Raw genomic sequence first — 26,072 nt, 5'->3', positions numbered from 1 at the left:
AGGAACCGGAAGCCCAGCAGAACGGTAGGCCTCTATAATTGGTTCTTTGATCCATCGAGCCAAGGTGGCTTTAGAAGCCTGCAACCCCTTGCGCGGACCGGCGACAAGGACAAAAAGTGCATCGGAACGGCGCATGGGCGCCGTGCGGGAAATGTAGATCCTGAGTGCTCTCACCAGATCTAGCAAACGCAAGTCCTTTTCATACCGGTGAACCGGATGAGGATAAAAGGAAGGCAAGGATATATCCTGATTAAGATGAAACGAGGATACGACCTTAGGGAGAAACTCCGGAATGGGGCGCAGCACTACCTTGTCCTGGTGGAACACCAAGAAGGGAGCCTTGGATGACAGAGCTGCCAGCTCAGACACTCGCCGAAGCGATGTGATCGCAACAAGAAACGCCACTTTCTGTGACAGGCGAGAAAAAGAAACTTCTTTGAGAGGCTCGAAAGGCGGATTCTGGAGAGCCACTAGTACTCTGTTCAGATCCCATGGATCCAACGGCCGCTTGTACGGGGGCACAATATGACAGACCCCCTGCAGGAACGTGCGCACCTTAGGAAGACGTGCTAGACGCTTCTGAAAAAACACGGATAGTGCCGAGACTTGCCCCTTAAGGGAGCTGAGCGACAAGCCCTTTTCCAACCCTGATTGCAGGAAAGACAGAAAAGTGGGCAATGCAAATGGCCAGGGAGACACTCCCTGAGCAGAGCACCAGGTTAAGAAAATCTTCCACGTTCTGTGGTAGATCTTAGCAGAAGTTGACTTCCTAGCTTGTCTCATTGTGGCTACCACTCCCTGGGATAAGCCTGTTGACGATAGGATCCAGGACTCAATGGCCACACAGTCAGGTTCAGGGCCGCAGAATTCTGATGGAAAAACGGCCCTTGAGACAGCAGGTCTGGACGGTCTGGAAGTAACCACGGTCGGCCGACCGTGAGATGCCACAGATCCGGATACCACGATCTCCTCGGCCAGTCTGGGGCGACGAGTATGATGCGGCTGCAATCGGATCTGATCTTGCGTAGTACTCTGGGCAAGAGTGCCAGAGGCGGGAATACATATGGGAGGCGGAACTGCGACCAATCTTGCACCAAGGCGTCTGCCGCCAGAGCTCTTTGATCGCGCGACCGCGCCATGAATGCCGGGACCTTGTTGTTGTGCCGAGACGCCATTAGGTCGACGTCCGGCACCCCCCAGCGGCGACAGATTTCCTGAAACACGTCCGGGTGAAGGGACCATTCCCCTGCGTCCATACCCTGGCGACTGAGGAAGTCTGCTTCCCAGTTTTCTACGCCTGGGATGTGAACCGCGGAGATGGTGGATGCTGTGTCCTCCACCCAATTCAGAATGCGCCGGACTTCCTGAAAGGCTTGCCGGCTGCGCGTCCCCCCTTGGTGGTTGATGTATGCCACCGCTGTGGAGTTGTCCGACTGGATTCGGATCTGCTTTCCTTCCAGCCACTGTTGAAAGGCTAGTAGGGCAAGATACACTGCCCTGATTTCCAGAACATTGATCTGAAGGGTGGACTCTTGCGGAGTCCACGTCCCCTGAGCCCTGTGGTGTAGAAACACTGCTCCCCACCCCGACAGACTCGCATCTGTCGTGACCACTGCCCAGGATGGGGGCAGGAAGGATCTTCCCTGAGACAATGAGGTGGGAAGGAGCCACCATTGTAGAGAGTCCTTGGCCGTCTGGGAAAGAGAGACTTTCCTGTCTAGGGAAGTCGTCTTCCCGTCCCATTGGCGGAGAATGTCCCATTGAAGTGGACGCAGATGAAACTGCGCAAAGGGAACTGCTTCCATGGCTGCCACCATCTTCCCTAGGAAGTGCATGAGGCGCCGTAAGGGGTGCGACTGGCCCTGAAGGAGAGATTGCACCCCTGTCTGTAGGGACCGCTGCTTGTTTAGCGGAAGCTTCACTCTCGCTGCTCGAGTATGGAACTCCATGCCAAGATACGTTAGTGACTGTGTCGGTGACAGATTTGACTTTGGAAAGTTGATGATCCATCCAAAAGTCTGGAGAGTCTCCAGCGTAGCCTGTAGACTGAGTTGGCATGCCTCTTGAGAGGGTGCCTTGACAAGTAGATCGTCTAGGTAAGGGATCACCGAGTGTCCCTGAGAGTGCAAGACTGCTACCACCGCCGCCATGACCTTGGTGACGACCCGGGGGGCTGTCGCCAGACCGAATGGCAGAGCTGCGAACTGAAGATGGTCGTCTCCTATCACAAAACGTAGAAAACGTTGATGTTCTGTAGCAATTGGCACGTGGAGATAAGCATCTTTGATGTCTATTGAGGCAAGGAAGTCTCCTTGAGACATTGAGGCAATGACAGAACGGAGGGTTTCCATCCGGAACCGTCTGGCGTGCACATGTTTGTTGAGCAGTTTTAGGTCCAGAACAGGACGGAACGAGCCGTCCTTTTTTGGCACCACAAAGAGATTGGAGTAAAACCCTCTCCCTTGTTCCTGAGATGGTACAGGAACCACTACTCCTTCCGCTCTTAGGGAGTCCACCGCCTGCCGCAGGACATCTACACGGTCTGGATGTGGGGAGGTTCTGAAGAACCGAGCTGGAGGACGAGAACTGAACTCGATTCTGTACCCGCGCGACAAAATGTCTGTCACCCACCGGTCTTTGACCTGTGACATCCAAGTGTCGTAAAAGCGGGAGAGCCTGCCCCCGACCGGAAATGCGGAGGGAGGGGACTGGAAGTCATGAGGTAGCCGCTTTGGAAGCGGTTCCTCCATTTGCTTTCTTGGGGCGTGAATGAGCCCGCCAGGAATCTGAGTTTCTTTGCGTCCTCTGAGTCCCTTTGGACGAGGAGAATTGTGTTTTGCCCGAACCTCGAAAGGACTGAAACTTCTGCTGCCACTTTCTCTGCTGAGGTTTGGTTGTTCTGGGTTGTGGTAAAGAGGAGTCTTTACCCTTGGACTGTTTAATGATGTCAGCCAATGGCTCGCCAAACAGTCTATCTCTAGATAAAGGCAAGCTGGTTAAACATTTTTTGGAACCAGCATCTGCTTTCCAGTCCTTTAACCACAATGCTCTGCGCAAAACTACCGAATTGGCAGACGCCATTGAGGTGCGGCTGGTAGATTCTAGGACCGCATTGATAGCGTAAGACGCAAACGCGGACATCTGCGAGGTAAGGGACGCCACTTGCGGCACCGCTGGATGTAAGATAGCATCCACTTTTGCTAAACCAGCTGAAATAGCTTGGAGTGCCCATACGGCTGCGAATGCTGGAGCAAACGACGCGCCGATAGCTTCATAGACAGATTTTAACCAAAGGTCCATCTGTCTGTCATTGGCATCCTTAAGTGAAGCGCCATCCTCCACTGCAACTATGGATCTAGCTGCAAGCTTGGAAATCGGGGAGTCCACCTTTGGACACTGGGTCCAGCGCTTGACCACATCAGGGGGGAAAGGATAACGTGTATCCTTAGAACGTTTAGAGAAACGCTTTTCTGGATGAGCGTCGTGTTTCTGGATTGATTCTCTGAAGTCAGAGTGATCCAACAGAGCACTTAATTTACGCTTGGGATAGAGGAAACGAAATTTCTCCTGCTCTGCCGCTGTCTCTTCTGCTGAAGGGGCTGGGGGAGAAATATCTAACAGCCTATTGATGGCTGAGATAAGATCGTTTACCATGGCGTCCCCATCCGGGGTATCCAGATTGAGAGGGGTTCCAGGATTAGACTCCTGATCACTCTCTTCAGACACATCACAGGGAGACTGATTGCGCTGAGACCCTGAACAGTGTGATGACGTTGAGGGTCTTTCCCAGCGAGCCCGTTTGGGGTGGCTGGGGCAATCATCTGAGTCATTATACTCATCCTGAGAAGCCGGGGACCCCCTTGCAGTCTGGATTAAATCCAACTGCGGAGGATTAGAGGACATAGACCTCGCCGTGTCCATAGACTGAGCCCCAGGCATGGATTGCAAAGTTTCCAGGATTTTTGCCATAGTCACAGACATATTAACCGCAAAAACTGCAAAGTCTGTCCCTGACACCGGGGCAGGACTTACAGGCGTCTCAGCCTGGGTCACTATCTCTCCTGACTCCGGCTGGCGAAGCAGCACCGGATCTGAGCATTACACACAATGGGGGTCCTTGGAGCCTGCTGGTAGAGCAGCCCCACATGCAGCACACGCAGTGCACACAGCCCTAGCCTTGGCAGCTTTGCGTCTTGTGGATGACATGTTGCTGCCTCCTCAGAGCGATCTGGGGTATTCAGCCAGGAAGCGACCTCACAGTGCAAGAAATCAATAAATATCTATGTCCAGTGACACAATACACTAACATACACTGAGGCACTAGAGGGGCCAGCTGAAAAGCCGCTTACCGCCCGCTTAAGAGCGGGTGTGTGGTCTTCCAAAGCCCCTCAGTCTAGGTCTCCCAGAGCCTTGCGTCCTTCCTCCAGCCAGACATGCATGTAATGGCTGCCGGCGTCCTGAGAGAAGAAGGGGGGCGGGCCCTGGGCGTTCCTGACCAAGAGCGGGAAGCCTGCTTCCCTCTGTGCCTAGTGTGAGGGCTGGAGCATGTAAATCAGGCTCCAGCCCTCCTCGCTGCCGTGAAACAGCGTCTCTCCCCTACCCTGATTGACAGGGTGGGGGCGGGAACGATCGGAGCTGCCGGCGTCCTAGGCCCAAAAGCCGGGGACTAGAGTTATAAACGCCGCCGCCGTAAAAGCGCGGTCGGCGTATCCCCGGCGCACCACAAGTCACAGCAGCGCCGCCCGGTCCAGTGAGGGTCGGCGCTGCGTTCCCAGAACACAAAGTCCCCCAGATAACTGTAGGAACACCAGCTCAGTGTACGGTCCCCGGCGCACTACAACACCCAGCCAGCCCGGAGTGTGTCTGTGCCTGCCGGGGACACAGAGTACCTGTATGATGCAGGACCCGGTCCCTGATGGTACTCCTGCTCCGTATCCATCAGGTTCTAATGGGTCTGTGGATGGAGCCCGGCGTCAGAGCTTTGAGGCCGGCAGGATCCCACTTCCACAGAGCCCCCAAGGGGATGTGGAAGGAAAACAGCATGTCAGGCTCCAGCCCTGTACCAGCAATAGGTACCTCAACCTTACAACACCATCCAGGGGTGAGAAGGGAGCATGCTGGGGACACTATATGTGTCCTCTTTTCTTCCATCCGAACTAGTCAGCAGCTACTGCTGACTAAAATCTGTGGAGCTATGCATGGAATGTCTGACCTCCTTCGCACACAAAGCTAAAACTGGAGTACCCGTGATACCACGGGGGGGTATAGCCAGAGGGGGAGGGGCCTTGCACTTTTAATGTAGTGCTTTGTGTGGCCTCCAGAGGGCAGTAGCTATACCCCAATCGTCTGGGTCTCCCAATAGAGCGCTGAAGAAAGGGAGACGTTCCTGTCTAGGGACGTCGACTTCCCATCGCTTTGGCGGAGAATGTCCCATTGAAGTGGACGCAGATGAAACTGCGCGAAAGGGACTGCCTCCATTGCTGCTACCATCTTCGCTAGGAAGTGCATGAGGCGTCTTAAGGGGTGTGACTGGCCTTGAAGGAGAGACTGCACCCCCGTCTGTAGTGAACGCTGTTTGTCCAGCGGAAGCTTCACTATCGCTGAGAGAGTATAAAACTCTATGCCAAGATATGTCAGTGATTGGGTCGGTGTCAGATTTAACTTTGAAAAGTTGATGATCCACCCGAAACTCTGGAGAGTCTCCAGCGCAACGTTCAGGCTGCGTTGGCATGCCTCTTGAGAGGGTGCCTTGACAAGTAGATCGTCCAAGTAAGGGATCACAGAGTGACCCTGAGAGTGCAGGACTGCTACCACTGCTGCCATGACCTTGGTGAAAACCCGTGGGGCTGTCGCCAGTCCAAAGGGCAGGTCTACGAACTGAAGATGCTCGTCTTCTATAACGAATCGCAGCAAACGCTGGTGCTCTGGAGCAATCGGCACGTGGAGATAAGCATCCTGATGTCTCTTGATGCTAGGAAATCTCCTTGAGACCTTGAGGCAATGACGGAGCGGAGGGATTCCATCCGGAACCGCCTGGTTTACACTGCTTTTTGAGCAGTTTTAGGTCTAGAACGGAACGGAAGAGCCGTCCTTTTTTGGCACCACAACCAGATTGGAGTAAAAACCGTGACCTTGTTCCTGAAGAGGAACAGGGATTATCACTCCTTCTGCCTGCAGAAGAGCATCGGCTCGGTCGAGAGGTGGGGAAGTTCTGAAGAATCGAGCCGGAGGACGAGAACAAAACTCTATCCTGTACACGTGAGACAAAATGTCTCTCACCCACCGGTCTTTGACCTGTGGCAGCTAAATGCCGCCAAAGCGGGAGAGTCTGCCACCGACCGCGGATGCGGAGAGAGAGGGCTGAAAGTCATGAGGAAACCGCCTTGGTAGCGGTTCCTCCGGCTGCCTTCTTTGGGCGTGATTGAGCCCGCCAGGAGTCTGAGCCCCTCTGAGCCTTTTGAGTCCTTTTGGACTAGGAAAATTGGGACCAGCCCGAGCCTGGAAAGGACCGAAACGTCGACTGTCCTTCCTTGGGTTTTGTTTGATCTGGGCTGGTGTAAGGAAGAATCCTTACCCTTGGCCTGTTTAATGATTTCATCCAATCGCTCAGCCAACAGTCTGTCACCAGATAATGGCAAACTGGTTAAGCCCTTTTTGGAAGCAGGAGCTGCCTTCCATTCCCTTAACCCCAAGGGTCTGCGCAAAACCACGGAGTTGGCGTACGCCACCGGCGTACGGCTCGTAGAGTCCAGGACAGCATGAATAGCGTAAGTCGCAATGCATGCGAGGTTAAGGACGCCACCTGCGGCACAGATGTACGTGTGACAGTGTCTATCTGCGCAAGACCAGCTGAAATAGCTTGGAGTGCCCATACGGCTGCGAATGCCGGAGCAAACGACACGCCGATAGCTTCACAGACAGATTTCAACCAGAGGTCCATCTGTCTGTCAATGGCATCTTTAAGTGAAGTCCCATCTTCCACTGCAACTATGGAGGATGGCGCGGCGGAGAAAAGCTTGTCTGGATAAGCGTAGTGTTTCTGGACTGCTCCTCTGAGTCAGAGAGGCCCAAAAAGTACTGAATTTACGCTTGGGATACCTGAAATGGAATTTCTCCTGCTGAAGCTGCCTCCTCCACTGGAGGGACTGAGGGAGAAATATCCACCAGTGTATTGATGGGCGCTATGAGATCATTCACCATGGCGTCCCATTAGGAGCATCCAGAATGAAAGCGGTCTCAGGATCAGAAACCTGATCAGCTACCTCATCATACAGAGAATCCTCTCGCTGAGACCCTGACCAGTGTGTGAAGTCGAGGGTCTCTCCCAGCGAGCTCGCTTAGGCTGTCTGGGACTGTCGTCCGTGTCAGAGCCTTCAGTCTGGGATGTATGGGACCCCCTTGGAGCCCCGGATTAGTTCCAACTGAGGGAGACCGGGGAGCCTTGATTCAACAATGCCCATGGTCTGAGTCACCGCCCTGGACTGCAAAGTTGCTAGAATTTTGTTCATAGTCCAAGACATTTTATCAGCAAAAAAACTGCAAACTCTGTCCTCTGGACAGTTTCACAGGTGGCCCTCTCTGGGCCACCACTAGCAGAGACTCTACCCATTAGGGGTTAGTGGAACCTGCCGGTAAAACAGCCTCACGTGCGGTACAGACAGCATAGAAAGCCTGTGCCTTGGCCCCCTTGCTCTATGCTGACGACATGCTGTTGTCTCCTCAGAGCTATCTAGGGGTATATCGCCAAGAAGCGACCGTACAGCCACAAGTCTCAGCCGCGCCGCAGCCTCCAGCGCGGCAGTTTCCCACAGATAAACTCACTCAGCTAAGCTGCAGTGAGTATAGTCCAAGCGCGCAGCGCTGTTGTCCTCGGCGCACTAACACGCCCAGCAATGCTGGCGTGTGTCTGTGTATGGTCTTGCAAATATAAGTACAAGGATAAAGTACACAAAAAAAAAACACTGTGGCAATAGTGGGGTCAGCACCAAGGTGCTGCTTACCGCCCGCATAAGCGGGTAAGTGGTCGCCAGAATCCCTTTGCTGGGTCTCCCAGAGCCTGTGTCCGTTCTCCAGCTTAGATTGCCTGCAGGAATGGCTGCCGGCGTCCTGTGAAGAGGGGCGGGCCGTGGGCGTGCCCCAGACAAGAGCGGGAAACTGGCGTCCCCCTGTGCCCAGTGAGAGGGCTGGAGTATGTAAATAAGACTCCAGCCCTCGGCGCTGATCATTGTACAGCGTCTCGCCCCTTCCCTGACTGGCAGGGTTGGGGGCGGGAACGAAACGTAACTAGGCCGCAAAAGCCGGGGACTAGATTTATAAGCGCTGCCGTCGTAAAAGCACGGCAGCGCGAAAGTCCCCGGCGCACCACAAGTCTCAGCCGCGCCGCAGCTCCAGCAGCGGCTGGCGCGGTAGTTCCCGACACATAAACTCACTCAGCTAAGCTGCAGTGAGTAAAGCCCAAGCGCGCAGCGCTACTGTCCCCGGCGCACTAACACACCCAGCAACGCTGGAGTGTGTCTGTGCATAGACTGTACGGGGACACAGAGTACCTTAACGTTGCAGGGCCTGTCCCTGACGATACTCCGCTCCATTCCAGCAGGATCTCCGGGTCTGTGGATGGAGCCCGGCCTCAGAGCCTGGAGGCCGGTAAGATCCCACTTCACCAGAGCCCTCAGGGGGATGGGGAAGGAAAGCAGCATGTGGGCTCCAGCCTCCGTACCCGCAATGGGTACCTCAACCTTAACAAACACCGCCGACAAGAGTGGGGTGAGAAGGGAGCATGCTGGGGGCCCTAGTATGGGCCCTCTTTTCTTCCATCCGACATAGTCAGCAGCTACTGCTGACTAAACAGTGGAGCTATGCGTGGATGTCTGACCTCCTTCGCACAAAGCTTGAAAACTGAGCAGCCCGTGATCCCACGGGGGGTGTATAGGCAGAAGGGGAGGGGCCTTACACTTTTTAGTGTAATACTTTGTGTGGCCTCCGGAGGCAGTAGCTATACACCCAATCGTCTGGGTCTCCCAATGGAGCGCCGAAGAAATTGAGTTGTCTGAGGTTGGGCCTCGGTTTGAGATGAAATGTGAGTAACAGTGAAAGATTTTTGCCAGGATCCGATTATCTCTTGTAGGATGAGCAGTGGTCTGCCATCCGCGGGTCTCAGGCAGGACAGAGTAGAGCCTGCCCGGTCCTGCGCACTATAAATGGTACAGACTGATCATTGCCATTAGTGAGGGGCTGTGATCTGGGCCCACGTCTTCAGCTTCGTAGCCTAGTTTCACACTTGCGTTGTTTTCCTTCAGTCACAATCCACCGTTTTGTAAAAGAGCGGAATCCATTAAGTGATTCCGCTGCTTCCCATAGACTTGTATGGACAACGGATTGCGACTGATGGACCTGTGTTGCTTCCGCTGGGCGACGCTGCGTTGCTTCCGCCGGGCAAAAGGAACGCAGCATATAACGTTTATTGAGCGGCGGAATCCTTTATTTTTCACTGCACATGCTCATCATTTTTTTTTTAATCACAGAAACTTTGTTTTGTCTCTCGATGGCCAAACGATCAGCTGATCGCCCGGCAGCCGGCTTTTGAGAGCGCTCAGCTGATCGCCCGGCAGCCGGCTTTTGAGAGCGCTCATCTGATCGCCCGGCTTTTGAGAGCGCTCAGCTGATCGCCCGGCTTTTGAGAGCGCTCAGCTGATCGGCCGGCTTTTGAGAGCGCTCAGCTGATCGGCCGGCTTTTGAGAGCGCTCAGCTGATCGCCCGGCTTTTGAGAGCGCTCAGCTGATCGCCCGGCTTTTGAGAGCGCTCAGCTGATTGCCCGGCAGCCGGCTTTTGAGAGCGCTCAGTTGATTGCCCGGCAGCCGGCTTTTGAAAGCGCTCAGCTGATTGCCCGGCAGCCGGCTTTTGAGAGCGCTCAGCTGATTGCCCGGCAGCCGGCTTTTGAGAGCGCTCAGCTGATTGCCCGGCAGCCGGCTTTTGAGAGCGCTCAGCTGATTGCCCAGCAGCCGGCTTTTGAGAGCGCTCAGCTGATTGCCCGGCTTTTGAGAGCGCTCAGCTGATCACTCGGCTTTTGAGAGCGCTCAGCTGATCACTCGGCTTTTGAGAGCGCTCAGCTGATCGCCCGGCTTTTGAGAGCGCTCAGCTGATCGCCGGGTGATCAGCTGATCGTTCACAATAGTCTGCCGCCGGTTTCCCAACGTGGTTTCTGACAAATGGATGGTCCAATTCATCATTTGTGTATATTGTACGCCCCTTTTCATCTTTTTTATCTGACATTTTTGACCCAAACTACTTAAAATAGTACATGGGATTCAAGAATTTTGCATACAGCAAAAAAACTGCAACTCTTTAGTGGGAAATGTAACATTACGGGTAACACACGGGTACAATCTGATGTCATCACCCCTCCCCCTTCCTTTCCAAATGACTTGGTGGGATGAGAAGTATTATCACTGTTCAAACAAATATGTTGTAATATGATTTTATGTTCTAATAAAAATGTAATGTTTAAAAAAAAAAGTCACACAAAACAATTGCCAAAATAACTGGTGTATATAAAATCACTCGGGAGGGGGGAGGGGGGGGGCTGGAGTGGGGTTAAGACAAATTTTTCCAACCATTTAAAAGTTTAATTTCATGACTTTGTGTAAGACGTCTGCAGAAGCCGCAATGACAGTAACAATCTGAAAAGAAACCTTAAGGCCCTGTGCGCACTAGACATTGACTTTTCCTAAGGGAAAATCCGGACCCTCTGAAAGAATCCCGCACCTGCGCTAAAAAACGCACCAAAACCGCAACGAAATCCGCATGCTGTTTTTCCGCAGGTTGGTCCCTGCGGAGTTTTACCATTATCTATGGCAAAGAACGGAATTTTGTTTACTTACCGTAAATTCCTTTTCTTCTAGCTCTAATTGGGAGACCCAGACAATTGGGTGTATAGGCTATGCCTCCGGAGGCAGCACAAAGTATTACACTCAAAAGTGTTAAGCCCCTCCCCTTCTGCCTATACACCCCCCGTGCTCCCACGGGCTCCTCAGTTTTGGTGCAAAAGCAAGAAGGAGGAAATATAATTACAAACTGGTTTAAAGTAACTTCAATCCGAAGGAACATCGGAGAACTGAAACCATTCAACATGAACAACATGTGTATACAAAAAAACAGGGGCGGGTGCTGGGTCTCCCAATTAGAGCTAGAAGAAAAGGAATTTACGGTAAGTAAACAAAATTCCCTTCTTCTTTTTCGCTCTATTGGGAGACCCAGACAATTGGGACGTCCAAAAGCAGTCCCTGGGTGGGTAAAATAATACCTCGTAAGAGAGCCGTAAAACGGCCCTTTCCTACAGGTGGGCAACCGCCGCCTGAAGGACTCGTCTACCTAGGCTGGCATCCGCCGCAGCATAGGTATGCACCTGATAGTGTTTCATGAAAGTGTGCAGGCTCGACCAGGTAGCCGCCTGACACACCTGCTGAGCCGTAGCCTGGTGCCTCAAAGCCCAGGACGCGCCCACGGCTCTGGTAGAATGGGCCTTCAGCCCTGAGGGAATCGGAAGCCCAGCCGAACGGTAAGCTTCGATAATTGGCTCTTTGATCCACCGAGCCAGGGTTGATTTGGAAGCCTGTGACCCTTTACGCTGGCCAGCGACAAGGACAAAGAGTGCATCCGAGCGGCGCAGGGGCGCCGTACGAGAAATGTAGAATCTGAGTGCTCTCACCAGATCTAACAAGTGCAAATCCTTTTCACATTGGTGAACTGGATGAGGATAAAAAGAAGGTAAGGAGATATCCTGATTGAGATGAAAGGGGGATACAACCTTAGGGAGAAATTCCGGAACCGGACGTAGAACCACCTTGTCCTGGTGAAACACCAGAAAAGGGGCTTTGCATGACAACGCTGCTAGCTCAGACACTCTCCGAAGAGAGGTGACTGCTACTAGGAAGACCACCTTCTGCGAAAGGCGTGAGAGAGAGATATCTCTCATTGGCTCGAATGGTGGTTTCTGAAGAACCATCAGCACCCTGTTCAGATCCCAGGGTTCTAACGGCCGCTTGTAAGGTGGAACGATGTGACAAACTCCCTGCAGGAACGTGCGTACCTGTGGAAGTCTAGCTAGGCGCTTCTGGAAAAACACCGAGAGCGCAGAAACTTGTCCCTTAAGGGAGCCAAGCGACAAACCCTTTTCCAGTCCAGATTGAAGGAAGGACAGAAAAGTAGGTAATGCAAATGGCCAGGGAGAAAAACCCTGAGCAGAGCACCATGACAGAAAAAATTTCCACGTCCTGTGATAGATCTTGGCGGACGTTGGTTTCCTAGCCTGTCTCATAGTGGCAATGACATCCTGAGATAATCCTGAAGACGCTAGGATCCAGGACTCAATGGCCACACAGTCAGGTTGAGGGCCGCAGAATTCAGATGGAAAAACGGCCCTTGAGACAGCAAGTCTGTTCGGTCTGGTAGTGCCCACGGTTGGCCGACCGTGAGATGCCACAGATCCGGGTACCACGACCTCCTCGGCCAGTCTGGAGCGACGAGGATGGCGCGGCGGCAGTCGGCCCTGATCTTGCGTAACACTCTGGGCAACAGTGCCAGCGGAGGAAACACATACGGGAGCTGAAACTGCGACCAATCCTGAACTAAGGCGTCTGCCGCCAGAGCTCTGGGGTCTTGAGACCGTGCCATGAACATTGGTACCTTGTTGTTGTGCCGGGACGCCATGAGGTCGACGTCCGGCACCCCCCAGCGGCAACAGATCTCCTGAAACACGTCCGGGTGAAGGGACCATTCCCCTGCGTCCATGCCCTGGCGACTGAGATAATCTGCTTCCCAGTTTTCCACGCCTGGGATGTGAACTGCGGATATGGTGGAGGACGTGGCTTCCACCCACATCAAGATCCGCCGGACTTCCTGAAAGGCCTGACGACTGCGTGTGCCGCCTTGGTGATTGATGTATGCCACCGCTGTGGAATTGTCCGACTGAATTCGGATCTGCTTGCCTGCCAGCCACTGCTGGAACGCCTTTAGGGCAAGATACACTGCCCGAATTTCCAGAACATTGATCTGAAGCGAGGACTCTTGCCGGGTCCACGTACCCTGAGTCCTGTGGTGGAGAAAAAAACGCTCCCCATCCTGACAGACTCGCGTCTGTCGTGACTACTTCCCATGATGGGGGAAGGAAGGATTTCCCCTTCGATAATGAAGTGGGAAGAAGCCACCACCGAAGGGAGGCTTTGGTCGCCTGAGAGAGGGAGACGGTCCTGTCGAGGGACGTCGGCTTCCTGTCCCATTTGCGTAGGATGTCCCATTGAAGGGGACGCAGGTGAAACTGCGCGAAAGGGACTGCTTCCATTGCTGCCACCATCTTCCCCAAGAAGTGCATGAGGCGCCTCAAGGGGTGTGACTGGCCTTGAAGGAGAGACTGTACCCCTTTCTGTAGTGACTGCTGTTTGATCAGCGGAAGCTTCACTATCGCTGAGAGGGAATGAAACTCCATGCCAAGGTACGTCAGCGATTGGGCCGGTGTCAGATTTGACTTTGGAAAATTGATGATCCACCCGAAACTCTGGAGAGTCCCCAGGGTAACGTCGAGGCTGTGTTGGCATGCCTCTTGAGAGGGTGCCTTGATCAACAGATCGTCCAAGTACGGGATCACAGAATGACCCTGAGAATGGAGGACCGCTACTACAGTAGCCATAACCTTGGTGAAAACCCGTGGGGCTGTTGCCAGGCCGAATGGTAGTGCCACGAACTGTAGGTGTTCGTTTTCCATGGCGAAGCGCAAGAAGCGTTGGTGCTCTGGGGCAATCGGAACGTGGAGATAAGCATCTTTGATATCGATCGATGCAAGGAAATCTCCCTGGGACATTGAGGCGATGACGGAACGGAGGGATTCCATCCGGAACCGCCTGGTCTTTACGTGTTTGTTGAGAAGTTTCAGGTCCAGGACAGGACGGAAGGACCCGTCCTTCTTTGGGACCACCAACAAGTTGGAGTAAAAACCGTGGCCCTGTTGCTGAAGAGGAACAGGGACCACCACTCCTTCTGCCTTCAGGGTGCCCAGCGCCTGCCGAAGAGCCTCGGCTCGCTCGGGAGGCGGAGAGGACCGGAAGAATCGAGTCGGGGGACGAGAGATGAACTCTATCTTGTAACCGTGAGAGAGAATGTCTCTCACCCAGCGGTCTTTTATTTGTGGCAGCCAGGTGTCGCAAAAGCGGGAGAGCCTGCCACCGACCGAGGATGCTACTAGAGGAGGTAGAAAGTCATGAGGCAGCCGCTTTGTTAGCGGTGCTCCCAATGGCCTTTTTAGGACGTGACTTAGACCGCCATGCATCAGAGTTCCTTTGTTCTTTCTGAGACCTTTTGGACGAGGAGAATTGGGACCTGCCCGCGCCCCGAAAGGACCGAAACCTCGACTGCCCTCTCCTCTGTTGGGAGAGGTTCTGCTTGGGCTGGGGTAAGGATGTATCCTTTCCCTTGGATTGTTTGATGATTTCATCCAGGCGCTCGCCAAAGAGCCTGTCGCCAGAAATTGGCAAACCGGTTAAACGCTTTTTTGGAAGCGGAATCTGCCTTCCACTCCCGTAGCCACAAGGCCCTGCGGACTACTACCGAATTGGCGGTCGCAACTGCCGTACGGCTCACAGAGTCCAGGACAGCATTCATAGCGTAAGACGCAATTGCCGAGGTCTGGGAGGTAATGGAAGCCACTTGTGGCGCGGCCGCTTCAACTTTCGCTTGACCTGCTGATATAGCTTGTAGCGCCCATACGGCTGCGAATGCTGGGGCAAAAGAAGCTCCGATAGCTTCATAGATGGATTTCATCCAGAGCTCCATCTGCCTGTCAGTGGCATGTTTAAGCGAGGCCCCATCTTCCACTGCAAGTATGGATCTAGCCGCCAGTCTGGAGATTGGAGGATCCACTTTGGGACATTGAATCCAACCTTTAACCACTTCCGGGGGAAAAGGATAACGTGTATCCTTAAGGCGCTTAGAGAAACGCTTATCCGGACAAGCATGGTGATTCTGGATTGCCTCTCTGAAATCAGAGTGGTCTAGAAACATACTCTGTGTACGCTTGGGGAACCTGAAGCGAAATTTCTCCTGCTGAGAATCTGACTCCTCCGCCGGAGGGGCTGAGGGAAGAATATCCAGCAACTGATGAATGGATGCAATAAGATCATTCACTATGGCGTCCCCGTCTGGAGAATTAAGATTGAGAGCGCTCCCAGGATCAGAATCCTGATCAGCTGTCTCCGCATCATCAACCAGAGAATCCCCCCGCTGAGACCCTAAACAATATGATGTCGAGGGAATTCTAAGCGGGCCCGCTTAGACGATCTGGGGCTAGGTTCTAAGTCCGAACCCTCCGTCTGGGATGTATGAGATACCCCGTGAGGACATTGTTGGTCCAACTGAGGGGGGTCAGGGAACAATGATTCAACAGAGTCCCTTTGCTGAGATACCGGTCTGGACTGCAAGGCTTCTAGTATCTTAGCCATAGTCTCAGATAGTTGATCCTTAAAGGCTGTAAACTCAGTCCCTGTCACCTGGACAGTGACAACAGGTGGCTCCCCCTGGGCCCCTCTTGGCAGAGGATCCGGCTGAGGAAGTGTCACAGGGGTCGAACACTGTACACAATGAGGGTCAGTGGAACCTGCCGGTAGCTGGGTCTTACATGCGGCGCAGGCAACATAATAAGCCTGTGTTTTGGCACCCCTGCCTTTTGTGGGCGCCATGCTATAGTTTTCCCTGAGTAACACAATAGGGTATATAGCCAGAAAGAACTGTGCTCATACAGTGTAAATTATATACAGTACACAAATAATGTACCAATACAATACAGCACCATGGGGCTAGCACCACATGTGCTGCTTACCAGCCGCCTAAGCGGTTGTGAGGCCACCAGAGACCGTGTCTGGGTCTCCGATGAATATGTCCCTCTCTGCAGCGTCGGTGGAGCTGACAGGAATGGCTGCGGCGTCCTGACGAGCTGAGGAAGCTGTGGGCGTGGCCTAGAAAGAGCGCGAAATGGGCGCTCATACTGTGCACAGTGAGGGGAGTGGAGCATGTAAATCATACTCCAGCCCTCATTGCTGCTCGCTCCGTGCAGCGTCCCGCCCTTCCCCTGCCTGTCAGGGCTGAGGGCGGGAGAAAAAAAGGGAAACTAGGCCGCAATGAAGCCGGGGACTGTAGTAATAAACGCGGCCGCCGTAAAAGCGCGGTCGCGTGAAAGTCCCCGGCGAACTACAAGTCCCAGCCGCGCCGCAGTGTCCCGTGGCAACGGCGGTCAGTGCGGTAGCCCTTACATATAAACACACTCAGCGACGCTGAGTGTGTAATGGCACATATAGACCCGGTCAGCGCCGCGGTCCCCGGTGCACTAGCACACCCAGCAAAGCTGAGGTGATGCCGTGCGCGGTCCCCATAGGGATACAGAGTACCTTTAAGATGCAGGGCCATGTCCCTGAACGATACCCGGCTCCTATCCATCAGGCTCCACAGGAGTTGTGGATGAAGCCCGGTCTCAGTGCCTGGAGACCGATAAGATCCCACTTCACCCAGAGCCCTAAGGGGGATGGGGAAGGAAAACAGCATGTGGGCTCCAGCCTCCGTACCCGCAATGGATACCTCAACCTTAACAACACCGCCGACAAAAGTGGGGTGAGAAGGGAGCATGCTGGGGGCCCTATATTGGGCGGCACGGTGGCTCAGTGGTTAGCACTGCAGTCTTGCAGCGCTGGGGTCCTGGGTTCAAATCCCACCAAGGACACTATCTGCAAGGAGTTTGTATGTTCTCCCCGTGTTTGCGTGGGTTTCCTCCGGGTACTCCGGTTTCCTCCCACACTCCAAAGACATACAGATAGGGACTCTAGATTGTGAGCCCCAATGGGGACAGTGTTGCCAATGTATGTAAAGCGCTGTGGAATTAATAGCGCTATATAAATGAATAAAATTATAAAAAAAAAAAAATTATAAAATTATAATTATCACTTTTCTTCCATCCGACCTAGTGAGCAGCTGCTGCTGACTAATCTGTGGAGCTGTGTGTGCAGGTCTGCCTCCTTCGCACAAAGCAAAAAACTGAGGAGCCCGTGGGAGCACGGGGGGTGTATAGGCAGAAGGGGAGGGGCTTAACACTTTTGAGTGTAATACTTTGTGCTGCCTCCGGAGGCATAGCCTATACACCCAATTGTCTGGGTCTCCCAATAGAGCGAAAAAGAAAACTGCAGGTGCCTGCGGAAAAGAAGTGACATGCACATTAATTCCACAGGTATAAAAAAACACATTTTTTTTTAAACCCATAGGTTTTGCTGGGGAAAGACTGTAGCAATGTTAAAAACATTTTCTGCAGCAAATCTGTGGTAAAAGCCGCAGCGTGTGCACAGGGCCTTAAAAAGCAGCAAATAGTTTGATGAATTTGTCGCAAACCACTGTCACTAAGGGAAGAGTCGGACGGGGATGGCAGGCTTGGACTGGCCGGCGGCTCTCCCCACCCGAGCACAACGGCCTCATGCTCCTCTATGCAGCAGTCACTCTTTGGTGGGGAGAGCATTGCAATCCCCGTCCGAGTTATACGATCGTCCGACTCTTCACAGATTAAAGCTTTGTGCCCACGGGACTCTGTACCAGTGGATTTTGCTGCTGAAAACCTGCGGATTTATCTGGATTTTCTAGATAAATCAGGAGGTTTTAGCAAGTACAGACACTCCCCATGTTATCCTATGGGACATGGGGAGTGCTGTGTCCATGCTGCGGTATGTGCGGCTGCAGAATATGCTGCAGATGTCCTGCAGCCGCACGTAACTACATGTTAATTATTCCTGCGGACGTTCCGCCTCTCCACTATGGAGACTTCCGTGGGTAAGTCACATGAATGTCCGCAGGTTTCCCGCAGATATTTCGCTGGAATCCCGTAGGTATGGATAGCTGCGGATTCCGGGGATCAGCTGCGGGAAACCTGCGGATATATCCGCGAGTACAGTGTCCCGGGGCCACATAGCCTAAGACGTTTTCATGTAGAAACCCCTGTGAAATGCTGTGATGTATCAGGGCCCCAGCGTCAGCGCTCCGTACTTATCACCGGCTGTTACTCTTTGCAGTGTACATGATAAAGCTGGGCACCCTGGAGAATGCGGGCACGGCAGAGGTGGAGTGGCGCTGGCATCCATACACCAACACCGCTAAGAAGAGGAAATATCTCACCAATGAATAGTATTTGTGTGTTACCTGTAAATAAAGATCTTTATATAAGGACGGGACGTGGAGAATCTCTTCAATGTAACTTATTTTAATGAGTGTAAACTGTAACCTACAGAGAACAAGTAACAGAATAACCACTAATAACTGCTAATAACCACTAATAACTGCTAATAACCCCTAATAACTGCTAATAACCCCTAATAACTGCTAATAACCACTAATAACTGCTAATAACCACTAATAACTGCTAATAACCCCTAATAACTGCTAATAACCCCTAATAACTGCTAATAACCCCTAATAACTGCTAATAACCACTAATACCTGCTAATAACCACTAATAACTGCTAATAACCACTAATACCTGCTAATAACCACTAATAACTGCTAATAACCCCTAATAACTGCTAATAACCACTAATAACTGCTAATAACCACTAATAACTGCTAATAACCACTAATAACTGCTAATAACCACTAATACCTCTCCTATCCCATCGGCTGCTCCTTCCTCAGTACTCCTCTCCCTCTTCAGCCTCCTCGTCTACAGAGTCTATTCCCACTTCTTCGTAGTCCTTTTCCAGCGCGGCCAGATCTTCTCGGGCCTCGGAGAATTCTCCTTCCTCCATTCCCTCTCCCACGTACCAGTGCACGAAGGCTCGCTTGGCGTACATCAGATCGAACTTGTGGTCCAGCCGGGCCCAGGCCTCTGCGATGGCCGTAGTGTTGCTCAGCATGCACACAGCGCGCTGCACTTTGGCCAGGTCTCCCCCGGGCACCACTGTTGGGGGCTGGTAGTTGATTCCGACCTGAGGGGAGAGGTAATAAGCGGTAAGCTCTGACAGCCGGCTTCTATGCAGCGTAAGGAGACTCCCAACTCCCATTTGGCTGATTCTTCATTCATTTAGGCTAAGTTCACACTTCCGTTGTTTTGCTTCAGTCACAATCCATCGCCTTGAGGAATTACGGTATCCTGCAAAATATTTTGCAGGAATCCAGTTTTTCCCCATAGACTTCTATTAACGACAGATTGTGACTGATGATGCTGCGTTGCATCCGCTGCGTGACGGTCAGTTGTTTTTTGACTGACCGCCGGGCGGGAGCAACGCAGCATGTAACGGTTTGATCCGTAGGATTTCGTGCGCATGCGCTCTCTGGCTCCCTGCACCCGTAACCAGGATACACATAGGGTTACTAACCAATGCGCTTTGGTTAGTTACCCGATATTTACACTGGTTACGTGTGCAGGGAGCCAGCGCTGAGCGGTGTATGCTGTAACCAAGATAAATATCGGGTAACCAAGCAAAAAGTGCTTTGCTTTTAACTGATATTTACCCTGGCCCTCGCCCTCCCCAGCCTGAGAATATCGGGCCGCCGCTGTGTGCTTACCCGGCTGGACGGTAAAAATACGGCGGAGCACACGCTTTTTTTTTTAATATGTACATTGGATTTCTATGTGTCTGTGCATTATATATGTATACTTCCTACACCACTGAAAATGGAGGAACTTCCTCTTCCTCTTCTAGTCACATCACGTCCTTGCAAAACACAGGGCAGTGATGTACACTATGTCCCGAAAAACGTGAAACAACGCGGGAATAACGCAGGAAAACGCAATGAAACGCACATGATTTGCTACCTGCGCTATTCCTGCGCTATTTCATGATTACATTGCAGTCAATGGAGTGAATAACGCAGCTACCTGCAGAAAAGAAGTGACTGCTCATTCTTTTTCTTAAGAAAATTATTTCGGTAGATTTTCTTAAGAAAAAACGCAGTGTGCGCACAGCTATTTTTTTTTTTCCCATAGGTTTTGCTGGGGAATGTCTGCAGAAAGGCACAACCATTTTCTCAAGAAATTTCTGCAGCAAAAACGCACAAAAAGAAGGGAATTTTGTTTACTTATCGTAAATTCCTTTTCTTCTAGCTCCAATTGGGAGACCCAGACAATTGGGTGTATAGCTTCTGCCTCCGGAGGCCACACAAAGTATTACACTTAAAATTGTAAAGCCCCTCCCCTCTGCTATACACCCTCCCGTGCATCACGGGCTCCTCAGTTTTGGTGCAAAAGCAGGAAGGAGGAAACTTATAAATTGGTCTAAGGTAAATTCAATCCGAAGGATGTTCGGAGAACTGAAACCATAACCAAGAACAACAGCCCGAAGGGAACAGGGGCGGGTGCTGGGTCTCCCAATTGGAGCTAGAAGAAAAGGAATTTACGGTAAGTAAACAAAATTCCCTTCTTCTTTGTCGCTCCATTGGGAGACCCAGACAATTGGGACGTCCAAAAGCAGTCCCTGGGTGGGTAAAAGAATACCTCGGTAAAAGGGCCGTAAAACGGCTCCGTCCTACAGGTGGACAACCGCCGCCTGAAGGACTCGCCTACCTAAGCTGGCATCTGCCGAAGCGTAGGTATGCACTAGATAGTGCTTCGTGAAAGTGTGCAGACACGACCAGGTAGTCGCCTGACACACCTGCTGAGCCGTAGCCTGGTGCAGCAATGCCCAGGACTCACCCACGGCTCTGGCAGAATGGGCCTCCAGCCCTGAAGGGACCGGAAGCCCAGTAGAACGGTAGGCTGCAAGAATTGGTTCCTTGATCCACTGAGCCAAGTTGACTTGGAAGCCTGCGACCCTTTACGCTGGCCAGCGACAAGGACAAAGAGCGCATCCGAGCGGCGCAGGGGCGCCGTACGAGAAATGTAGTCTGAGTGCTCTCACCAGACCTAACAAGTGCAAATCCTTTTCACATCGGTGAACTGGATGAGGACAAAAAAGAAGGTAAGAAGATATCCTGATTGAGATGAAAAGAGGATACCACCTTCGGGAGAAATTCCGGAACCGGACGCAGAACCACCTTGTCCTGGTGAAACACCAGGAAGTGGGGCTTTGCATGACAGTGCTGCTATTTCAGACACTCTGCGGAGTGACGTGACTGCCACTAGGAAGACCACCTTCTGCGAAAAGCATGAAAGAGAAATATCCCTCATTGGCTCGAAGGGTGATTCCTGAAGAGCCGATATGACCCCGTTCCGATCCCAGGGTTCTAGCCGACTCTTGGAAGGAGGGACTATGTGGCAAACCCCCTGCAGGGACGTGCGTGCCTGAGGAAGCCTGGCTAGACGCTTTTGAAAAAAACACAGAAGCGCCGAAATTCGTCCCTTAAGGGAATCGAGAGACCACCCCTATTCCATTCCGGATTGAAGGAAGGATAGAAAAATGGGCAAGGCGAATGGCCAGAGTAACATCCTGATCAGAACATCAGGATAAGAAGATCTTCCACGTCCTGTGGTAGATCTTGGCGGACGTTGGTTTCCTGGCCTGTCTCATAGTGGTAATGACCTCTTGAGATAACCCTGAAGACGCTAGGATCCAGGACTCAAAGGCTACGCAGTCAGGTTGAGGGCCGCAGAGTTCAGATAGAAAAACGGCCCTTGAGATAGTAAGTCTGGCCGGCCTGGTAGTGTCCACGGTTGGCCTACCGTGAGAAGCCACAGATCCGGGTACCACGACCTCCTCGGCCAGTCTGGAGCGACGAGGATGGCACGGCGGCAGTCGGATCTGATCTTGCTTAACACTCTGGGCAGCATCGCCAGAGGAGGAATACATAAGGCAGTGGAAACTGCGACCAATCTGGTCTTGAGAACGTGCCCTGAATGCCGGGACCTTGTTGTTGTGCCGGGACGCCAATAGGTCGACGTTCGGCTTCACCCAGCGGCAACAAATCTCTTGAAACCCGTCCGGGTGAAGAGACCATTCCCCTGCGTCCATGCCCGGCGACTGAGAAAGACTGCTTCCCAGTTCTCTACGCCCGGGATGTGAACTGCGGAGATGGTGGAGGCTGTGGCTTCCATCCACAGCAGAATCCGCCGGACTTCCTGGAAGGCTTGCCGACTGCTTGTGCCGCCTTGGTGGTTGATGTATGCCACCGCCGTGGCGTTGTCCGACTGAATTCGGATCTGCCTGCCTTCCAGCCACGGCTGGAACGCTTTTAGGGCTAGATACACTGCCCTTATCTCCAGAACATTGATCTGGAGGGAGGACTCTGTTGAGTCCATGTACCCTGAGCCCTGTGGCGGGGGAAGACTCCCTGACAGACTCGCGTCAGCCGTGACCACAGCCCAGGATGGGGGCAGGAAGGATTTTTCCTTCGATAAGACGTGAGAAGAAGCCACCACTGAAGGGATGCCTTGGCTGCCCGAGAAGGAGCAACGTTCCTGTCGAGGGACGTCGATTTGCTGTCCCATTTGCGGAGAAAGTCCCCTTGAAGTGGGCGCAGATGAATCTGCGCAAACTGAGCTGCCTCCATAGCTGCCACCAACTTCTCTAGGAAGTGTATGAGGCGCCTCAAAGGGTGTGACTGGGCTCGAAGGAGCGATTGCACCCTTGTCTGTAGTGAACGCTGTATGTCCAGTTGAAGCTGCACTATCGCTGAGAGAGTATGAAACTCCATGCTGAGATATGTCAGTGATTGGGCCGGTGTCAATCTTGACTTTGGGAAATTGATGATCCACCCGAATCTCTGGAGAGTCTCTAGAGCAATGTTCGGGCTGTGTTGGCATGCCACCCGAGAGGGAGCCTTGACCAGCAGATAGTCTAAGTAAAGGATCACCGAGTGTCCCTGAGAGTGTAGGACCGCTACCACCGTTGTCATGACCTTGGTGAAGGCCCGTGGGGCTGTCGCCAGGCCAAGAGTTAGTGCCACGAACTGAAGTTGTTCGTCCCCTATGGCGAAGCGCAGGAAGCGCTGAAATCCTGGTACAATCGGCACGTGGGGATAAGCATCCCTGATGTCGATTGATGCTAGGAAGCCTCCTTGGGCCATCAAAGGCGATGGCAAAGCGGAGAGATTCCATCCGGAACCGTTAGGTTCTCTGTCCGTTGAGCAGTGTGAAGTCCAGAACGGGGTGGAGTGATCCGTCCTATCTGGTGTTCACCGCCTGGAAATGCATCGGCTCGCTCGGGGGACGGAGATGCTCTGAAGCAACGAGTCGGAGGACGAGAACTGAGCTCTATCCTGTGACCGTAAGACAGAATGTCTCCTACATCGGTCTTGGACACGTGGGGAGCACTCCCCTGACCTGGACCGCCATACAGAAAAGGTTCTCTGTGCACGGCGGAGGCTGAAAATACCACCGCCTGAGACGTCAAGACGCTAAATGCGGAGCAGACCGCATTAATCTGAGACAGAGCAGCTGAGATAGCCTGGAGTGCCCGCCCCTGCAAAGGCTGGGGCAACGGACGCGCCTATGGGTTCATAGATGGATCTCATTAGGAGTTCTATCTGTCTGTCCGTGGCATTCTTGAGCGTGGACCCGTCAGCCACTGCTACTACTGATCTAGCCGCCAGTCAAGAGACTGGAGGGCACCTTATGACACTGAGCCCAAACCTTAACAACGTCAGAGGGGAAGGGACAACGTGTGTTACAAGGCGTTCAGTAAAACGCTTGTCCGGGAAGGTGTGCTTCTGTACAAATCTGTGAAGCCTTTAGAGCCACGTCCGGACAGAGTCCTGGGCTGCGACCTCCGCCTCATCCTCTAGAGGGTCCTCAAGCTGAGACCCTTGAAGAAGTCGGGGAAGATTCCAAGCAAGGCTGCTTAGCCGGACTGGGACTGCGGTTCGTGCTGGAGTACCCCACGTCATAACTAGAGGCCACCCCAGGAACACGCTTCGTCGCAGACCAATAGAGGCCTGGGGCGATCCCGCAGTGCCCGGGGCCCGTGTAAGGGACCGGTCTGGACTGCAAACTCCTAGTCTCTTAGCCGACCATTTGTCCATAGCCTGAGACATGGATAGTGAAAATGACTCCGAGTTTCTCAGCAAAGGCTGCAACTCTGTTCCTGCCGCCTGGACAGGTAACGCCGGCGGAGTTCAACCAGTGCCCCCAGCTCCGTAATCATATACCATATAAATAAACATATATATATATATATATACTGCGGCACCAAGGGGGGGGCAACACCTGAAAAACTGGTGCCCCCCCAGTGCTCAGTGAGGGGGAAGGAGGATACCAACGTATGCTCCAGCCCTCCCTGCCGACGTTCAGTCGGCCGTCCCGTCGTTACCCCTGACTGGCAGGCCCCAGAACGGGAGTATATGGCACTAGGCCGTAAGAGCCGGGATTTAAAAACGCGGCCGGCAGACATGGCGCGGTCTGTGCGGTAGTCCGAGTCTCACAAACAGTCAGCAACCGCTGCGGCGTTTGTAAAACATGCATGCACTGTCCCTCAGGGGACACAGAGTACGTTATGATGCAGGGCTCTGTCTGCGGTAATCCGGTGGTCTATAGTGATCAGTGATTGGGGGGGGGGGGGGGGGGGGGCGGAGGACAGCGAGGTGTGCTCCAGCCCTCACTGTCGGCAACATACCGACCATCCCGCCCTTCTCCCTGACTGGCAGGCTCAGGGGCGGGAGTTTAACACAGTAGGCCGCAAAAGCCGGGAACTAAAGTAAAAACCGCGGCCGGCAAACAGGCATGGTCGGCGCGGTAGTCCCGGACAAAAAATGCACATCGCAGTCGCAGCTGCGTCTGAGGCCAAGGTGCTTCATGCACCGTCCCAACGGGGACACAGAGTACCTGTAGATGCAGGGCCATGTCCCTGACGATACTCCGTCTCCTGTCCGGCAGGGGCTGCGGATGTGGCTTGTAGCCACCAGATTCTCTGCCCCGGGTCTCCCTCAGCTGCAGCCAGAAGTTGCTGAAAAACATGGCTGACGGCGTTCTCTGAGGAGGAGGGAGGCGTGGGCGTAGTCACAAAAAAGTGCGGGAATCTGGTGCCCCAGCGTGGGTAGTGAGGGGGGCGGAGGACAGCTCAATGTACTACAGCCCTCACTGTCGGCGTCATACCGACCGTCCCGCCCTTTTCCCTGACTGGCAGGTCTGGGGGCGGGAGAATCCCATACTAGGCCGCAAAAGCCGGGGACTAAAGTTAAAATCGCGGCCGGCCGGCAGTGCACGGTCGGCGCGGTAGTCCCGGACCCATACGCACGCCGCAGGCGCTGCAGCGTCTGGGCCCAAGGTGCTTTATGCGCCGTCCCAACGGGGACACAGAGCCCTTGGAATATGCGGTACTAGGCCGCAGAGCCGGGGACTATAGTTATAAGCGCGGCCGGCAACAAGCTCGGCCAGCGCGGTAGTCCCGGCGCACTAACACGCCCAGCAGTGCTGCAGCGTGTATGACACAAGCGCTCCATGCGCCGTCCCCAAGGGGACACAGAGTACCTCACAGTAGCAGGGCCATGTCCCTGACGATACCCAGCTCCTGTCCAGCAGATTCCCCAGGGGCTGCGGAGGGAGCACGGTCCCAGTGTCTGGAGACCGATCATGGATCCCACTTCACCCAGAGCCCTAGCAGGGATGGGGAAGGAAAACAGCATGTTGGCTCCTGCCTATGTACCCGCAATGGGTACCTCAACCTTAACAGCACCGCCGACCAGAGTGGGGTGAGAAGGGAGCATGCTGGGGGCCCTATATGAGCCCACTTTTCTTCCATCCGAAATAGTCAGCAGCTGCTGCTGACTAAGTTGTGGAGCTATGCGTGGATGTGTGCCTCCTTCGCACAAAGCATAAAAACTGAGGAGCCCGTGATGCACGGGAGGGTGTATAGCAGAGGGGAGGGGCTTTACAATTTTAAGTGTAATACTTTGTGTGTCCTCCGGAGGCAGTAGCTATACACCCAATTGTCTGGGTCTCCCAATGGAGCGACAAAGAAATTTTGTTTACTTATCGTAAATTCCTTTTCTTCTAGCTCCTATTGGGAGACCCAGACAATTGGGTGTATAGCTTCTGCCTCCGGAGGCCACACAAAGTATTACACTTTAAAAAGTGATACCCCTCCCCTCTGCCTATACACCCTCCCGTGCATCACGGGCTCCTCAGTTTTGGT

At 53.2% G+C, this 26,072-nt stretch overlaps 1 protein-coding gene and 1 long non-coding RNA gene across 2 annotated transcripts in view; one reads left to right on the top strand and one right to left on the bottom strand.

The window, feature by feature from the left end:
- Positions 1 to 8,997: 8,997 nt before the first annotated feature.
- On the top strand, positions 8,998 to 18,240 carry LOC142259781 (uncharacterized). The gene is made up of 2 exons (XR_012728145.1): positions 8,998 to 9,076; positions 18,087 to 18,240. It is a non-coding gene; the product is annotated as an uncharacterized LOC142259781 (long non-coding RNA).
- A 380-nt stretch (positions 18,241 to 18,620) lies between these two features.
- The window catches only part of LOC142259777 (tubulin alpha-3 chain-like), a 72,618-nt gene continuing 65,166 nt past the window's right edge, over positions 18,621 to 26,072 (bottom strand). The window contains exon 5 of the mRNA XM_075331885.1: positions 18,621 to 18,995. Coding sequence (XP_075188000.1) covers positions 18,699 to 18,995 — 297 coding nt within the window. The 3' untranslated portion in view covers positions 18,621 to 18,698. The remainder of the gene's footprint in view (positions 18,996 to 26,072) is intronic.

Source organism: Anomaloglossus baeobatrachus, assembly GCF_048569485.1.
Source record: "Anomaloglossus baeobatrachus isolate aAnoBae1 chromosome 9 unlocalized genomic scaffold, aAnoBae1.hap1 SUPER_9_unloc_4, whole genome shotgun sequence".
In the NCBI taxonomy this organism is placed as follows: domain Eukaryota; kingdom Metazoa; phylum Chordata; class Amphibia; order Anura; family Aromobatidae; genus Anomaloglossus; species Anomaloglossus baeobatrachus.
This window is presented reverse-complemented; position numbering and strand designations above follow the sequence as displayed.